The 18,011-nt window shown below is 43.8% G+C and overlaps 1 protein-coding gene across 2 annotated transcripts in view; it reads left to right on the forward strand.

Annotated features, from left to right (window-relative positions):
• Kdr (kinase insert domain receptor) overlaps positions 1 to 18,011 on the forward strand; it is a 43,947-nt gene that overhangs the window by 15,452 nt on the left and 10,484 nt on the right. For both annotated transcript variants that reach the window (XM_052198509.1, XM_052198508.1), the window contains exons 11-26: positions 595 to 706; positions 1,667 to 1,775; positions 2,613 to 2,954; positions 5,021 to 5,167; positions 5,732 to 5,863; positions 8,484 to 8,590; positions 9,006 to 9,141; positions 9,458 to 9,562; positions 11,125 to 11,238; positions 11,751 to 11,839; positions 12,435 to 12,588; positions 14,431 to 14,528; positions 16,718 to 16,840; positions 16,979 to 17,090; positions 17,336 to 17,435; positions 17,820 to 17,925. In XM_052198509.1, coding sequence (XP_052054469.1) covers positions 595 to 706; positions 1,667 to 1,775; positions 2,613 to 2,954; positions 5,021 to 5,167; positions 5,732 to 5,863; positions 8,484 to 8,590; positions 9,006 to 9,141; positions 9,458 to 9,562; positions 11,125 to 11,238; positions 11,751 to 11,839; positions 12,435 to 12,588; positions 14,431 to 14,528; positions 16,718 to 16,840; positions 16,979 to 17,090; positions 17,336 to 17,435; positions 17,820 to 17,925 — 2,086 coding nt within the window. The remainder of the gene's footprint in view (positions 1 to 594; positions 707 to 1,666; positions 1,776 to 2,612; positions 2,955 to 5,020; positions 5,168 to 5,731; positions 5,864 to 8,483; positions 8,591 to 9,005; positions 9,142 to 9,457; positions 9,563 to 11,124; positions 11,239 to 11,750; positions 11,840 to 12,434; positions 12,589 to 14,430; positions 14,529 to 16,717; positions 16,841 to 16,978; positions 17,091 to 17,335; positions 17,436 to 17,819; positions 17,926 to 18,011) is intronic.

Genomic DNA, 18,011 nt, shown 5'->3' on the forward strand with positions numbered 1-18,011 from the left:
TCCTTATCTGTGGGAAGGTCCATCTCTCAGAGGAAGTGCTGGTGGATGGGAGGCAATGATAAACCTAGCCCAGGCCTCAAGAGTCTCAAGCCCAGCTTATCAAGGTCTACCACAAGTGCAGACATCCTTAGGGAAAACAACAAGCCACCACCTTCAACCTACCACCCCAAGCAGTCCACTTCCTGTTGTTGTTTTTGAAATAGCAAACCCTAGTTTCTTCCTCAGCTGCTGGCCATTTCCTAAACAAAAGCCACAGTCAGTCCCAGAGAGATGACTTTAAGAAGCCCCAATGGCTTCCAAGTTTCCTTACCTTCCTTTGAACTAAGTGAGCTTGAATTGTCTTGTCGATCCAATTTATGAATGGAGACTTGTTCCCAGAATAGCTGCTTCCCTCCTGTATCCTCAGGCAGCTACCTTGGACCTTTGCACCGTTGTTGGCATCTATTTTTAATTGGCGCCAAGCTCTGCGAAGTGTTAGCCTATGTCGAGAGTTATCACTAAGAACGTGATAACCATAGGCTGACCCTTTCCGGTTCTACTGCATGAGAGGAGAGAGGTCAAACCTTGACACACTGTGCTTTCTCTCTCTTACAGCCAAACAAATCCCCATGCCTGCAGAGAATGGAGACATGTGGAGGATTTCCAGGGGGGAAATAAGATCGAAGTCACCAAAAACCAATATGCCCTAATTGAAGGAAAAAACAAAGTAAGCTTGAAGCTTTTGATTTTGATCTCTCTCTAATTCTTACCTCTGAATAGAAGGTGATGCAATAATATGCGAAGGTCTATTGGAGGTTAATGATCAATTAGTCTGTGTGATGTCATCCATAGCAGCCGAGTTATAGAGTCAAGCTATGTAGATAAAGAAAGGGTGAGTTTTACACACGACACACACACACACACACACACACACACACACACACACACACCTTCAATCTTAAAGAGGAACAAATTTATACCATTTGCAGCAAAATGAGATCTTCACATTAAGCAGAATAAGTTAGACTTAGAAATACAAATATGATTTTCTTGCATATGAGTCAAGATATAAAAAGACATGAAAATAGAGAAGGCTATTTGGGAAGAGGAGAGAGATCATTTGGACTGTGGAGTGGGGGAAGACAGAATGGTTGGGAGTAGATATAATCTAAGCATTTTATATACATGTGTAAAATGTCATAATGAAGCCTGCTATTTTGTACAATTAATATCTACTAATTTAAAAGGAGAAGGGAAAAGACCCACAGTACTCATAGCTTACTAGCATTTTATATAAGAGAAACAAAGCACATTATGCCATTTAGTGTATATACTTGTTGAAAAGTAATTCTGATTCTATGCACATGAAAAAGGAAATGTGTGAATTATGTTCGTTAAAGTGAATCCTTGAGGCTTTCCAGAGCACTTTTGCATCCCCTGTATAACTGCCTGGTTTGAGCTGTTTACCTTTGAGGGCGGGCTGTGTGTACCATGAATGGCAAAGACAGTTCTTAGCAGCTGTGGGGGCTTAGGGTCAGTCTCAGTGTGTGTGTGTGTGTGTGTGTGTGTGTGTGTGTGTGTGTGTGCATGTGTGTGTGCGTGTGCATGTGTGTGTGTGTGTGTGCGCGCGCGCGCGTCCACATGTTCAGCCTGCCCTGCTCATGGCTTGGGTCTTGTATGTCCACAGACTGTAAGTACTCTGGTCATCCAAGCTGCCAACGTGTCAGCATTGTACAAATGTGAAGCCATCAACAAAGTGGGACGAGGAGAGAGGGTCATCTCCTTCCATGTGATCAGTGAGTAGACCTCTTTGGAGGGCGGGGAGGGGGACCCTCAGGAAGCGGGTACTAATAAGCTGTGGGGTCCTCTGTTGTCTTTGGAATTTGTGCAAGTGGTGTGTTGGTTCGAGTCCTGGTGTGTAGCCAGGACTCGAAAGCAGCACATCAAAGCCGCTCCCGTAGCCCCTGGGCTTAGGTGAGAGTTGGTGCGCATGCGCCATCACTGGCCAGAGAAGGCTTCCGCTTGGGCTCTAAAACTCAAGCTCCACATTGTGTGTGGCTTGTCTTGCTTGCCAGAGTTCATGGGACTCATGGCTTCCAAGGGTTCGTGAAATTATCTGTGGGTCTGTGACAGAATGGCCCCGGCTGGGGCTCCTGGGTACGGGAATGACGTGAAACCCGCTGCCCTCTGCCTTCCTATACTCCGGAGTTTGTCTGCAGCCTAGTTTTATGGGTAAACTTGGGCTGATTGTACTGGCTCAGATATTTTTAGACTGAGATAATTACTTGTAATAAATGTAGTTTTTGTGTCATGTATTAGTAAGATATTGTTAAAGATTCCATGTGATGATTAAATGTCCTGCTTTGCTTGTTTTGTTTTGTTTTGTTTTGTTTTTTCAACTTGGAAACCATATCCAGAACTCAAAGTCGAATGCAGTAAATACTTGGGGAAAATTAATTTCACATTTCCAAATAATACATTTTGTGAAATGAACTGTCTAGTCTGGCTCTGTCTTTGTAGTAATGGCTGGGGACTGCAAGAGCTGTCTCTTAGTTCGTCATAGCAGTAAGAAGACAATGGTGTCATGTTCCAGCTTAAGTCACCATCCTTCTAACTATGGCTTTCCATTTCAGGGGGTCCTGAAATTACTGTGCAACCTGCTACCCAGCCAACTGAGCAGGAGAATGTGTCTCTATTGTGCACTGCAGACAGAAATACGTTTGAGAACCTCACATGGTACAAGATTGGCGCACAGGCAACATCGGTTCACACGGGCGAATCACTCACACCAGTTTGCAAGAACTTGGATGCTCTTTGGAAACTGAATGGCACCATGTTTTCTAACAGCACAAACGACATCTTGATTGTGGCATTCCAGAATGCCTCCCTGCAGGACCAAGGCGACTATGTCTGCTCTGCTCAAGACAAGAAGACCAAGAAAAAGCATTGCCTGGTCAAGCAGCTCATCATCCTAGGTATGGAGGCATCCCTGGATGAGGGAGTTGCAATGCCTCAAATGCGGTATGTTTGAGCGTTGTGAGAATAGTACAGGCCTCTGGGAGCTTTTATAATAGGTTAGGACATTCCTGGAAGCAGAACAAACCTAACTGTGGTGAGGTGATACATTAAATTAGAAGACAGATTGATTCTTTCTAGCCTTTATGATGATGTCACTACCAGTGTCTGCAAGGGATTAGCTTGAACCAGGGGGACTTCCTGTGGCATCTTTGGGCATTCATTGATTAAAGTTAGCACATTTGTGTAATACTATTAGCAAAGAGAGGGCCAGCAGCTCAAAGCGATGGCCCAGAAGGAGAGAATGAGACCATAGGCAAATGCTGGGCGGTCATACCATTGTGGGGTCTCCAATTCCTGAGGACAAAAAGCCCCCTCTGTCTCTGCTTGCTTACTGCTGAAATTTTTATCCTAGAACACACTGGCACCTACTTGGTTATAACCTTAGCCATAGAACACACTGGCACCTACAAGGTGGCCAATGGGATGCCTGCTTCATGAACAGTGTGATGAGGGTGTGAGTTTAAGATCTAGAAGATTCTATGGAAGGTTTGCCACACCCATTGCCTGTGCTTCTATGGTATCCTGTGTTGTCTTCTGTAGGCAGAAGTTTAGTGAGATAAGTTTGTGATCAGAAAAAAAAAACCCTTCACATTTCTGTCTTCTCTAACCTTGTACTTTGTACAAAGCCTAGGCAATCTCTGTCTCTGAGAGATCTGGTGTCTTTGTGCTTTTTCTTTTCTTTGTTGTGTTCTCTGAGGTTCTTGTGATGTGCATCTCCTCTGTTTTACAGTGTGAGAAAGGGAAACTGCCCAGGCTAACTTATCTACATCAACATTTTATATGGATATCATTTTTTTTTGAGTACTTCAGCTTATCTGGAGGAGTGTCTGGAAAACTACTAGCATAAGATTGTTATTAAAAACTTAATAACAGAAGGGGACAGAAGGAAAAATGTTTCTGAGTCAAGTTGCTCCCAAGACCCTAGAAATCACACCATATATAGAACCAGTTACATTAGGTGAACATTAATAGCTGGTCCAGATGGGGGAGAGTTTAGAAAGAGTTGTGAAGGAGGCTCCAGACTTAGCCATGGGCAGCAAGTTTACCATCACAGTCAGTGGGTATGCTTCTATAAGGATGCCCAGGTTGTTTCTGAAATCTGTTCTTGGGAATAGACTAGAGCCAAGTACATTTGTTTAAACTCTTGACACAGTGCACTGGGCAAACCATCTTGTTCTGCTAAATGTGAAAGGGGATTCTTTCAATGTGATTCCTTTTGATGCCCATCAATGTTTGTACTGAAGTTGAGTGATTTTTAGGAGGAAGGTAAAGCTCATGTTTTAAACAAATGGCCTTGACTTTTCATAGGCTATTATTGTTTGGTTTGTGTGTTAGTGAAAGCCAAACTGGACTTCTGGGCCCATCAGATTCTATTATTATCTCAACCGTTTACTTAGTTATAGGGACTTGGGTAAAGTGCTTAAACCCCTGGACTGCAATAACATCACAAAAAATAAAGCCAATGAACTGGTTCTCATTATATGTGACTGACAGTAAATATTAGAAATAATATAGTTATCTAAAGTTATGTAACTCACTCCTTACATAATTGTGCTGAAGTTCTGCTCTTCCTAAGGGAAAACATAAATTTTACTCTTAGTGGCTACAACTTTCCAGAGAAGAAGTTACTCTTAGGAAAAACCTTGGGGGATTGGAGAGGGGAAAAACCCTCTAACCTGAAAAAAACAATCCCCAAAGATTCCCAAGTATAGTGTGATTTGCAAGTGGGGTGGCTAATGTGAATATTTTAAAAGCTTCTGTGTCTGTCTGAAGTGTCCTTTCTTATTTTGTTTGACTTCACTCATCCAACAGGGTTGCTGTTGTCAAGTTCTGTGTGGTGTGAGCTCACTTTATTCATGGGCTACTGCTTATGAGGTTTAGAACTGTTTAGTAGTCACAGGACATGAAACATGTTCTAAGAGTTGGAACCATGGGCTCTATGGTTTTCTTTTTATGTGCACAGAGCGCATGGCCCCCATGATCACCGGAAGTCTGGAGAATCAGACGACAACCATTGGTGAGACCATCGAAGTTGCTTGTCCAGCCTCTGGAAACCCTACCCCACTCATTACATGGTTCAAGGACAATGAGACCCTTGTAGAAGATTCAGGTGAGTGAAACTTGTCTATTTCTCTGGTTGTAGACTTTTTTTTCAAGGATGCTATGTAGAACTGCTATCACTTCTTGCTTTGCTTCAAAGTAGAAAGAAAGCAGTATTTAGGGGACTGGGAAAAAGGCTCAGTGAAATGCTTGCCACACAAGAACAAGCACTGCATTCTCATCTCTAGAACCTATATGGAAAGCTAGACTCAGCATTTTTCTGTAATCTCAGTACTAAGGGGCAGGGTGGGGGATGGGAAGGCAGAAAGCAATAAAGAAGACACCTCACACTGACCTCTGGCCTCTATACATGTGTACCCTCCCCCACCAGAACACACAAAGAGGTCTTTGGGTACAGGGCCTGGCTCATTTCAGACTCAGAAGCAGCTTGTTTGGAGTCCTGTTGAGTTTGCATGGAGATCCCATGGAAGACCAGTAGGGACCTATGGACCTCTTTAGAGTTAGACAACAGTCTGAGATGAAGGCCAGCAATTAACTTTGTTATTTTTTTTTTTAAATACCATGGGCAACACACCCCATCAGAAGTAAAGCAACAATTTCCTTCTTCCTTTAGGCATTGTACTGAGAGATGGGAACCGGAACCTGACTATCCGCAGGGTGAGGAAGGAGGACGGGGGCATCTACACCTGCCAGGCTTGCAATGTCCTTGGCTGTGCAAGAGCAGAGACACTCTTCATAATAGAAGGTCAGTGTGATGTCATCGGCTCATCAGATGGGCTTTGGCAATTAGATCGTATTGTACATAGCCGCAAATACTTTGAGTAGGATGCCATGTGGGTGACTCATGGTGACGTTCCTGGTAGTTAAGTCTCATTATCTAAAATGTTAATTTAAGTGTCACGAAAGTACACATAGCCTGAAGGTAATTTTGCATATTTTCAGTGCACCTACCTTTTTTTGACTGGGATCTGTCTCATGAAATAAGGAGTGGGTGCTCAGAAAGTTCCAGATCTTATTCATCTGTGAGTTCTGAGTTAGGGTTTCCTCACGTGTTCTTCATAATCTGTCTTCAATGGGTAAGCACCCTTTCAACCAGAAATCAAAATTAACACGCACTTCCGTCTGTACCATATTTTCTGTCCATGTAGTTCTCACTGTAAGAAAGCTGTTAGCCCTCAGTGATAAACACCGTCCTCTTCTCTACTGAGTCTCTACACAGATGATTTAAATCCCACTTCTGACATAGCCAGTTTTGATCATACTGAAGACACATTGTGGCTGAGGTTGTACCTCATTGGTACTGTGCTTCTCTTGCACGTGAAGGATTCTCACTTTGAATGGTTAACTTATAGAAATGACACTTCAATATCTTCTTGGGCAAAAATACATTTTTGGTGTTGGACATTGCTATGCAATTAGTGACAAAGGTCAAGGGTTCAGGATTTTCCCCAGAGAAGACATAAGATTCACTCATAATAGGTAATTGCTTTTATAATGTGGAAAATTGGGGGTTATAATTGAAATGTGAAAGGAAATTTCTGTCCCTTTACTGTGTGTGTGTGTGTCTATGTGTCTATGTGTGTGTAGGGGAGGTGTATGATCGATGTGAAATCCAACATTTGTTTTTCAGTCAGTATTCTGTGACAGAACATTTCATTGTAAGAAGAGCATCCTTGGGTCTTGTTTTTGTAATTCACTAAGGGAAAAATGTGACTGTATTGTGTGAGTGAAGGAGTGGTGTGCAAAGGTGATTGAGGGTGGTTAGAGAGGTAGGTTTGGCAGAATTCTAACATCTCAAAGGCTAGATGTTGGTCCCTTTAATCTGCCCATCTAACGTTGAATACTGCATCTAGAGCCACTCACATGCTCTCAGATCTGTAGAATTGTTAGAATTCCATAAACTGCAGCTGCAACTGAAGATGCCAGAGGGCATGATAGTTCTGTCACTACGTTCATTGCTTAGTGCCAACCTCAGGGAGGATGCACCTGCCAGTTCTCTCTGGTCCTCTGCCTCCACCCATTAGCCATCTGCGTTAGGTTACCTTGTCTAAGTGGGCACAGTGGTATAGATATTATGGACACTTAACTGGAGACAGGAGGGGTGTAGAGGGTAGGGGATAAACATTGAATGCTTCTGCAGTTCAGCTCTCAGAGGTTAATATGAGACCATCACACATAAACTGATTGAGACAGCTGACTCTTCTACCTCTCTTCTGTCTCCTACATGAGTAGGCGTTTAAACCTTTACATACAGGTAGAACCATTACTTTTCTGGGAACATCAGAGAAACCAAATCCACTTACAGATGCACTCAGAGCTCATCTCCCAACTGGCAACTCTTATTTTGCCAATTAATTAATTGCTTGTCTTCTGGCTTCTGGGCCATCCCCAACCCCCAGCTTGAAGCTCATCTTGATTCACACTGCACAGTGTGAGTGGAGAGACTGAGACCCCAAGTGATAATTGTTGTCTCTTAATCACCTGGTGCTAATCATTTGGTGCTAAGAGCCTTCTGTCTGTATCTCTCCACTTGGAATATGTTCTGGAGAGCAGCCCACAGCCTGACTAGCTAGCCTTTCCCCTGCCCCCTCCACACATAGTGCCTCTGTCTCTGCCTCTGTCTCTGTCTCTCTCTGTGTGTGTTTTTCTCTGTGTCTCTGTCTTTCTCTGTCTCTTTGTTGCTCACTCTGTCTGTCTGTCTGTCAGTCTGTCTGTCTCTCTCCTCCTATTCTATCCCCCCACCCCGTCTTCCTCTCCCCCCTCTCTTTTCCTCTTTTAGTCTTCTGTCACACAGGGACAGGATAGAATATTGGTGAGCTCAATTTGGACAGATCCAGTATAATTCTCAAACAGCCCACCAACTTCCTGTGTCTCACAGACAAGTAGTTTAATCTTTCCAATCTGATTTTTTTCATCTGAAAACTGAAGGTTACTGAAAAAATAAAGAAGGGTGATGTATTTAAAGTGACCAGCGCATGGTAGGTGTGTGGTCACAAGTAGCCGTCTGGGCAAAGAGCTTTACTTATCTCCTTGTGTAGTTTCCTAAACAATTAATTTTTCCATGCCACACAAGTGAAGATATTGACTATCTTACCAAACACATCCTATATGTATCTCTTAAGACGCACACCCATGGTTCATTGAGAATGTTATTGCTAGATGTTTTCATGAGCAGCGCGTTTCTGTTGTTCTTTAAGAGTGCTGTGAACTCTATCCAGCTTAAGGAGCATGTGGCTATTGGTCCCTAGGAGTCTTGAAAGTGGGTGACATGAGTTCCTGCCCTTCCTCCCTTCATGTCGTCCTTCGTCACCTTCTACCATAGGCTATGGGTTTCCAGCTGTTGATCACTCAAACATGTCTTCCAGGTGCTCAGGAAAAGACCAACTTGGAAGTCATTATTCTCGTCGGCACTGCAGTGATCGCCATGTTCTTCTGGCTCCTTCTTGTCATTGTCCTACGGACCGTTAAGCGGGTAACAACATCACTCCCCTCCTGTCCCTTGCGTCTTGGTTTTTGTGATTAATGGAAGCTGACTGGGCTTCTTTCAGTGGCTTCTTCCCATTGTTATTGGCTCAATGGGCACATTTTTGCCTCAATACAATAACATTCTTGTCCATTTTCTTTAATTGATGGGAGCCACCAGAGGGGTAAAAGGTTCGACCTGTCCACTGTAATTAAGATTTAGAAACCTTATTCTGAACTCATTTTGGAAACCGAAGTGGCACTAAAAGCAGGATTATAATAGGAGAGCTCTCAAACTCCATGAGTTTTATTGGAAAATGAGATTATCATGAATGAGGCCCTTATTAAACAACAATATGTATACAGAACAACAACCAAACAAGGGGCTGTGTGTGTGTGTGACGGGAAGGATTTATGCTTTCCAGGCCAGTGAAGGGGAACTGAAGACAGGCTACTTGTCCATTGTCATGGACCCAGATGAACTTCCCCTGGATGAGCGCTGTGAGCGCTTGCCTTATGATGCCAGCAAGTGGGAATTCCCCAGGGACCGGCTGAAACTAGGTGAGTTGTCAACTGCAATTCACTTGTTATTGCTTTTACCAGTTCATCTAGCTCTGGGTTGAGACAATGACAGGTCTATTCCATTTAGACGACGTATTCTGATTCTGGGTAAGCATCCATTTAACTTTCTTATAGTAAGGAGCCTATATAACCATCCAAAGCAGGGCAATTTGAAAAGGCAGAACAAAGGAGCAAAGTGGCCTGTGGATCTAAATGGGTTACACCACCATCACCTTAACCAATTGGAATCTTCATATGCCTTCTGACAGTGTGACAACCAAAGTATATTTTGTAACACCACTGTCATTGATTCTAGGAAAACCTCTCGGCCGAGGTGCATTTGGTCAAGTGATTGAGGCAGATGCCTTTGGAATTGACAAGACAGCGACTTGCAAAACAGTGGCCGTCAAGATGTTGAAAGGTAAAAAGGAAAATGACATCATTATGTTTCTCCCTCTGATTTGTTCCTCATTAACCATAAGGCATGCATCAGTGCCTGTCTGCATAGGTAGGCTTTAAGCTCCTGGCTTACATCGCCTTTGCACAAATTGAAAACAGTTCTCTCCTTTGGAATCTCATGACCTCAAAACAAGGGCTAACTTGCACAATTCTATTTAGTGATCCTGGTTACATGGAGGAGGAGCACTGTCTGGTTCTAATAAATTGTTCCTCAGTGTATTATTATGTGAGCTGGTTATAAACACTTCAGAAACGAGGAGTTTGTTATCAGTAAAAATAGCAGAATGCAAAACCATCATGTTCTCTAGAAATAGAATATGCTAACTGACTTCATTTATGAAGATACTTTACAAGGTAAGAGTAGCTATGCAAACAGAAAGGGATGTGGGTGTTCTTTTAGATCAGCATCTTGCTGGGCAGTGATGGCGCACACCTGTAATCTCAGCACTTGGGAGGCAGAGGCAGGTGGATTTCTAAGTTCAAGGCCAGCCTGGTCTACAGAGTGAGTTCCAGGACAGCCAGGGCTAAACAGAGAAACTATCTCAAAAAACCAAAAGAAAAAAGAAACAAAGAAATCAGCATCTTTTCATAGCAATGGAGCCATAGGGTTGACATTGTGTCAAGGGAAGGCAATCTAGGTAAATCTTCTGCTCCACTTGTGACTGATTCCTCAGACGGAGATGCTGCTGTTCTCACCCTTTACTAGTGGGGCTTGTGCCTTTCAAAGCTCTCTACCTCCATTCTCATTTTCTATCTAGAGGATAAGGATGTGTGTGTGTGTGTGTGTGTGTGTGTGAGAGAGAGAGAGAGAGAGAGAGAGAGAGAGAGAGAGAGAGAGAGAGAGAGACAGTATGTGTGTGGGTATGAGTGACTATCCAAGCCACTGTGTGAGAGAGAATGAGCATGTATGTGAGAGTGTGTGTCTGAGTGAATTTGTGTGTGGGAGATTATGCCACTGTGTGTGAAATAGAGAGGCAGAGAAAGAGAGAGGATAGTCATACCACAGCGTGTATAGGTAGTCTGAGGATAACTTGCAGGAATCAGTTCTCCTTCCACCATGAGGTCCCAGGGTTCGAACTCGGTTGTTGGGCTTGGTGGCAAGTGTCTTACTCACCTGGCCAACCCTGTGGTCCCTAGATCTGAGACTATTTATTATGTGGGATTGCTTTCCTCTGAGGAGACATTGAAATAATCAGGTCCTATAAAGCCTACTAAACCCGAAAATCCAAGTTTTGTATAGAAAGAGACTCTGGATGTGAATCTATTGCAGATATGTTCATGACTTTGCAGGACGCTTCTTCTTAGAGTCCATTGAACGCCAGTAATTCAGGGTTTGCTTCAAGTAAAGCTTTGATCTCTAGTTAGGAATCAACTTTCCATTTGACTTCTCAAGACACATGGTTGCTCTCTTAGGTAGCTGTAGCTGTGCTACACGGCAGTGAGTGAGTTGCACAGTTAAATGTAGCCATCTTTCTGTGGCAATGGGCACACTTAATAGTTTTCGTCTGTATTCTGAATTTTCAGAAGGAGCAACACACAGTGAGCACCGAGCCCTCATGTCTGAACTCAAGATCCTCATCCACATTGGCCACCATCTCAATGTGGTGAACCTCCTGGGTGCCTGTACCAAGCCAGGAGGTGAGAACCTGCCACAGCTCTGCTAGCCTGAGTGTGCCTTACCGCTCTCTGAGAGCGCCCGAAGGAAGCGGTGCTTTGCAGAATCCCGAATGTACTGTACCTCATGGAAATGTGCTGGGCACTGTAATCAAATGATTCTACCGCATCCACTGAGTTAAAGAATGCTCTCATCATGGGGATATGGTTTGCTACTTGTCTAGTAAGTGTTAGATTAGGAAAATGAACATCCCCAAAGCTCGAAAGGAGAGAATCTCAAGCCATCTCCATTTCCTCCCACCTCCCGAAGCCATCGCAGCTGATTGCGGCTGTTTTGATTACAATTGTCCTTTTGAAAAGAAATAGTTTCAATAGGAGCGGGTTGGTGTTGTATGATTTCTACAGCCCTGTTCTAATGAAAGGTTATAGGTAGCCTTCTTCTAATGCAGTTTTGGGCTTATCAATATGCTGGCCACATAGTAAGAACTGTTCGTGAAATACATTTTTCCTTTTTCAACACGCTCTGTCATTTGCAGGGCCTCTCATGGTGATTGTGGAATTTTGCAAGTTTGGAAACCTATCAACTTACTTACGGGGCAAGAGAAATGAATTTGTTCCCTATAAGGTAGGCAGGCTGTCTTCTACCTGAGCATTGGTCATGTTGTAAAGCAGAGAAAAACTCGGAGTGGTATGCGTGTGTCTTTAGTTAAAATTCTTTGCATATTTCTTTGGTTGTCTTAACGTCCTCTTTTATCTTCAAGGGATTATATGCTTCTAATATTTTATTTATTGGGACTTTTTATATTTTATTTTGTGGACTTTAATCTCTTGACCTGTTATGATCGTGCTAGATTTCATTAAGGAAAGGATGGGGCACAGGGGAACACTGGTCTTGGATTACAGTGTGTCTCCTCAGCCCCGCCAGCCGTATTTGGCTCTGTGGAGGGTACATCCCTCTGTAAAGAGGACACTAGCGACAGTGTGTCTGAATACTCCTGGACGTGAAGTCCTTACCACTGAGCGCTGAGGACGGCGCTCAGCGTTGGAGAAGATGCTATTAAACCTTGCTCCCTTCCTCCCTACCCAATTCAACTCCGAGACCATAGAATCCTCGAGTTGCCTTGTTTGTTTTTTTAAATAATTTTAATTGTTCGTAACCTTGCAAAGCACTGGAGGCCCGTTTTGTATTCGAGGAATTTGCACATTTCCTTCTTTTCCAGAGCAAAGGGGCCCGCTTCCGCCCGGGGAAAGACTACGTTGGGGAGCTCTCCGTGGATCTGAAACGGCGCTTGGACAGCATTACCAGCAGCCAGAGCTCTGCCAGCTCAGGCTTTGTGGAGGAGAAATCACTCAGTGACGTGGAGGAAGAAGAAGGTACCTGCTTCGCTGCCCATGCCTTACCCACATTCTCGTAGGAAAGTGATGATGACAAGCTATTCAGAAATGGAGAGAGCTTCATGTTTGAAAAAAATACCTGAATTCCTAGACAGGGAAGCTTAACCAAAGTCTGAAACAGACAGTGAACTCCATTGGGAGGCAAAACAGGGTTACCCTGAGAAGCCTAGGTAACTTGATGGGCTAACCTGTCACTAGTAAACAAATCAATACTCTGGTCCAATACTGGATCAGAATGTATTGGCAGTAGAGGTTCAATGCTACGTTCTGGAAGGGGCAGGGAGCTTTCTAGTGCTTGGTGAGCTTTGGTTGCCATAAGTAATTCAGATCTAGTAGATAGTGTGCCTTAGCAGCACACAGAGACCCCTTCACTTCTCTCTGCCTGACCTTCACCAAGAAGGGTTAGGACACATCCATTGTTTTCTCTACACTCCAGCTGGCTTCTCTCAATCTCCCTTCTGACAATGTGTTATACTTGTCTCCCTTGGTTGTGGTGATCTCAGTGATGTTTTAGTGCTACTGATGGGTAGGGCTGGACCACGGCATCACCTCCCATACTTCAGTCAGCTCCAGGTCACACTCACTGTATGTCTGCTTTACTCGGAAGGAGCAGGCCCAACTGTACAGACAAAGAGCTGGGGATGCCTAGTGCCTGATGCTCTTGGGAGTGTGAATGTAGATGAACCACCACCCACCCCCAGGTCTGTTTCCCCTGCCATAAGTCTGCTGATAAAACTTAATAGAACGTTTTTTTTTTTAGACGCTATGTAGGCAGTTGGTGGCTAGGGCTTGGGCTAGGGGGTATGGGGAAGTTGTTTAGGCCTTACGTCATTGGGTCTGTGATCAAGTGGTCTGTATACCCCCTTGCTTATAAGCCAGGGAGCTGGAAACCCAAGAATTAAAAGGGGTTGAGGTATAAATGACTTGGAATTGCTGGCTGGGTTTTGCCTCCATTTCTGTATCTGGAAAATGAAAAGGACTTCAGTGTTCTACAAGAACCCTTTAGACCTCACCCGAGGAAGAAGCCTCATCTTTATTAATACTTATAAGGCTATTATGACAATTAAGTTTATGTTTACTCTGATCTTGTGTCCAGGAAGGAGACAGTAATAAGCCTTATCTTATCTGGCTTAAGTTAGGAGATCATTTCAAAATATCCAGGAGTTCCTCGGTGTTTATTTGTATCTGTTGACTGTAATAAATACTACCAACTTATGTAAATCCATCTTTCATGTCTTCTGTCACTCGCCCCTCTTCTTGGGGGACAGCCTCCCCATGGGCCAGGTTTCATGTGCTCACTAGGCATCTTAAGTATGAAAGCAAGAGAAATAAATCTCTTTCCGGTTATTTTTAGTTTTCTAGTTGTAGATTGTAGTTTGAACTTTGGTCTTTGTTCCAGGACAAAGCCAGGAGAGAAGAGACTTGATGACCCTGAATATTGTTGTTTTATTTTTAGAGTTCTTAATATGAGCTATTGTTTCCCTCTCTGGGTTCATGGGAAAATAACAACAGCAGCTTGAGATAGCAGACCTTTAAAAGTCTTCTTCTTTCCCTGCTGTCTGCACCGACTTCACCCCCACTCTGCCTTCTGGGCTTAGTGGCTCCATTTGACTAAAATGGAGAAGGCATAATTTTCCCCAAGGAGTCGGATGGAGGCTAATAATTTGGGGTTTAGTGAATAGGCAGGTACTCTGCTTCCTGAAATTGACCCTTAGGTCTTAAATAGATCACTGTAGCCGACTTAGAAGTAGAGCTACTGACGGGTGGGAGCACTCATCTTGGTGGGAGCACTCATCTCTCTCCTCCTGCCTCTTCTCACAGCTTCTGAAGAACTGTACAAGGATTTCCTGACCTTGGAGCATCTCATCTGTTACAGCTTTCAAGTGGCTAAGGGCATGGAGTTCTTGGCATCAAGGAAGGTATGATAGGTCAGAGGGAAGGAAGGCTTTTCTCTACAGGTCACAGGCTTAGAAATCAGACATCCCTTTGTTTGGTTTGGAAAGTCGTGTGTCGCTTTTAGGAGTCTTTAAAGAGTTCCACTGGGGGAGTCTCTGTTTCTGCTAATAAAAGGTGTCTAGAGGCTTCATGAAATTAATTCACATAGTTGATACTCCTTGGCCAACCACTAAGTGCTGGGTAGACTTCTAAGAGCTTCATGGTGATCCAACCAAGAGAGTTCTGCCTCTCTGTGTTTTTACAGCACTGGTGGCTGAAGAAACATCCAATACCCAAGTAACAGCTCCAGAAGGTTAAATGGGAATAGACGTTGTGGGATACAGTGAAGCAGGAAGGGCCTGCAGGATACACGGAAATGGTGTGTTTGTCTGTGCATAGGCTAACATGTGTGTACTTCAATGTTAAACAAGGTAGATGGGGGAAGTCTTTACTAAGGATGTGACATTTGAGCAAGGACCTAGGAAGGGGGTGGGAAGGAGGCTTGTAGATATCTTGGTGTGGTGCTATCTATTTTTAATCTGTTTTACATTCGTCTCCATTCATCAAAAAGTTTCTTGTTATTTGTGTAATTAGAAGGCAGGAAGGCCCTGCTTCAGATGAGGATGATTAGAACAGCTAAAATTAGAAAGTAGGCCAAACAAAGGCTGAGGTGGGACGTGACAAGTGACAAATATTGTTGTAAACACCACCGAGGTGGGAGTAGGTTGGTGGAAGTCCCTGGCGACCTTGGGAAGGTAGGGGATATGAGTAGGACAGCTTCATATTATATTTAGGAGACACTCTCTGATGATGAAATGTATTTTCTGCCAGTTCCTGAGGGAACAGAAGACTTTAATATTTCTTTTGTTTTCTTTATCATTGTAAGGTCCCTTACCCCTCTCCTCTCTGAAGTTAAGAGTTTCTCACAACATCCAGAACCTTGGGATCTTATATAGTTCTGCTGAATATTTCTTGTACTTTATTTCCCAAGGAACAGGGAGAGAGAAACAGGATCCTACAGGATCTTCCCAAAGAGAAGGGCCTTGAGTCTCTTTCAAAGATTGTTATTTTTGTAAATGTCAAAGCTCATTCCTGAGCCAAGTAGTTCCTTTGGGCAACAGGAAGGAGGAATTGATACTGTGACTGGAGAGGGTGGCACCAGAGTCCTTTCTTTTCTCTCAGACCTACCAGATGATCTTTTTGAATACTACCTGGTTATCAAGCTGGAGAAGGAAGCTTCTTGGTTGGAAGCAAGTAGGAGTGCTATCTGCTTTGTGGTCTTTCCAGTCTTACTGACTCACACTAGACAATGCCATCCTGAATATTCTGGTGTGAGGGAGAACGCTGTATAGACCTGGGGTGCCGGATAGGGCAGAGGCAATGATTACCGGCTTCTGTGGTCACTCCTGTGTTGACCCAGGGACTCAATGTAGCCTTTCATTTGTGTCTAAAGCTCTTTGGGGGCTTGTGTTCCCTCTCAGATGGCACTTAGGCGACATAGCTGCTTAGTGATTGAAAGTTAGATCAAGTTAGAGGACAGAAGGGAGAGACCACTGGAGGAACTGAGAATCCAGAGGTTTAGAACTGAGCTCTAGCGTGAGGGATCCATTGCACTCGTGTTGGCCAGCCTTGCCCGGGTCCAACTTCACTGTAATATCAAACACTTTGGAAGCAGGATGAGTCCCAGTGGGTACTGCCTCCAGATCTGGTCCAGCTTCCATATCAAATGGAAGAGAAGGCTAAGAAAGCTCACCACAGCCAATGAGAAACCTTGCTTCTGATTTCTACGCATCCATTCAAGACCTGTCTATTCTGGGATCTCCTTAGTGTGACCCAGTTTTAGCCACATAGGGCACAAGCCAAAGGATGTGTGGATGTGATCAGAGGCACATTTTTTAAATATTGTGTCCATCATCAGACTGTAACTTTGTCATTTAACTCCAACAGCCAGGACTGTTTATGGGATAAGCAGATGTGTGTCAGTGAAACACACAGGTCCTTTCCTGATGTGTTGGTAAAAAACACAACCCTCCTTGCTAATCCCTTGGTTCGCCGATGTGGGATTCTTTTTTCCTTTTTTTCTTTTCTTTTTTTTTGTTAAGCATGAGGTCACAGCAGATGTAAAAGAGATTAGCTATGTAGTGACTTACCACACGTACTGTTCTTTTCACAGTGTATCCACAGGGACCTGGCAGCACGAAACATTCTCCTATCGGAGAAGAATGTGGTTAAGATCTGTGACTTCGGCTTGGCCCGGGACATTTATAAAGACCCGGATTATGTCAGAAAAGGAGATGTAGGTATCTAAAGGCGAACTTTGTGTGTATTCAGGTGTGACATTCCAACTTTGTGGGTTGGTGTTTAGAAGTGAGGGGAGTGTTTTCTTTAGAAATCTGCCAATTTGGGATCTGATGCCTTGTTGTCTCCCACTCAGGCCCGGCTCCCTTTGAAGTGGATGGCCCCGGAAACCATTTTTGACAGAGTATACACAATTCAGAGCGACGTGTGGTCTTTTGGTGTTTTGCTCTGGGAAATATTTTCCTTAGGTAAGTCACTTCTCTTTGACTCCCTCCTGGGTGGGGGTTCGGGAGCAAGTACGATGATAGTAACTGATGTGCTTGTGTATCATGTCCTGTCTGTCTTTTACCTCCTGTCAAGTAGAATTTCTTAGAAGATTTAGGTGGTAAAATCAAAAAAGCTATGTAGGCGATACAGATGTACAAGAATCTGGCTTTAGGGCTTTTTGTGAGGGATTCAAATCACACAATGCTCTTTTCCTGTCCTATGCTAGGTGCTTCCCCATATCCTGGGGTCAAGATTGATGAAGAATTTTGTAGGAGATTGAAAGAAGGAACTAGAATGCGGGCTCCTGACTATACCACTCCAGAAATGTAAGACTCTGGAAAACATCTTTCTTTTCTCCCAAACTCTTCCTATTAAGGAGACAAGGAGGTCTTCCATTGTGTGCGTCTACACCATGGCCTAGTTTGTTCAGCTTTGTCTTGAAACCTTCCTTAGGTCTCTCAAACACCATCATGGCATTACTTGGTACCCTCTCCAGAGAGTTATTATTAAGGGTATATTGAGCTGTGATAAAGAAGACCTTTCCATGGATGGTTGGACCTCCGAGTGCAGGCATCTGTGTCTCCCTATAGTTTCACATCTCTCCTAAGCATCTCAACTCCTTGCAGATGCTTCTCACTCAAGAGTTTGTCTTGACCATTATCCCTTGGAAGGATGACAGAGTTAATGAAACCAGTGTCTCGCTTGTCCAGGTACCAGACCATGCTGGACTGTTGGCATGAGGACCCCAACCAGAGACCCTCGTTTTCAGAGTTGGTAGAACATTTGGGAAATCTCCTACAAGCAAACGCTCAGCAGGTTTGTAATCCTCTACTCGAGAAGCTTCTACAAAAAGGCCTCAGGTCCAGGATCTGTGATCTAATAGTCTACTGCCTGGATATTCA

Source organism: Apodemus sylvaticus, chromosome 11 (genome assembly GCF_947179515.1).
Source record: "Apodemus sylvaticus chromosome 11, mApoSyl1.1, whole genome shotgun sequence".
In the NCBI taxonomy this organism is placed as follows: domain Eukaryota; kingdom Metazoa; phylum Chordata; class Mammalia; order Rodentia; family Muridae; genus Apodemus; species Apodemus sylvaticus.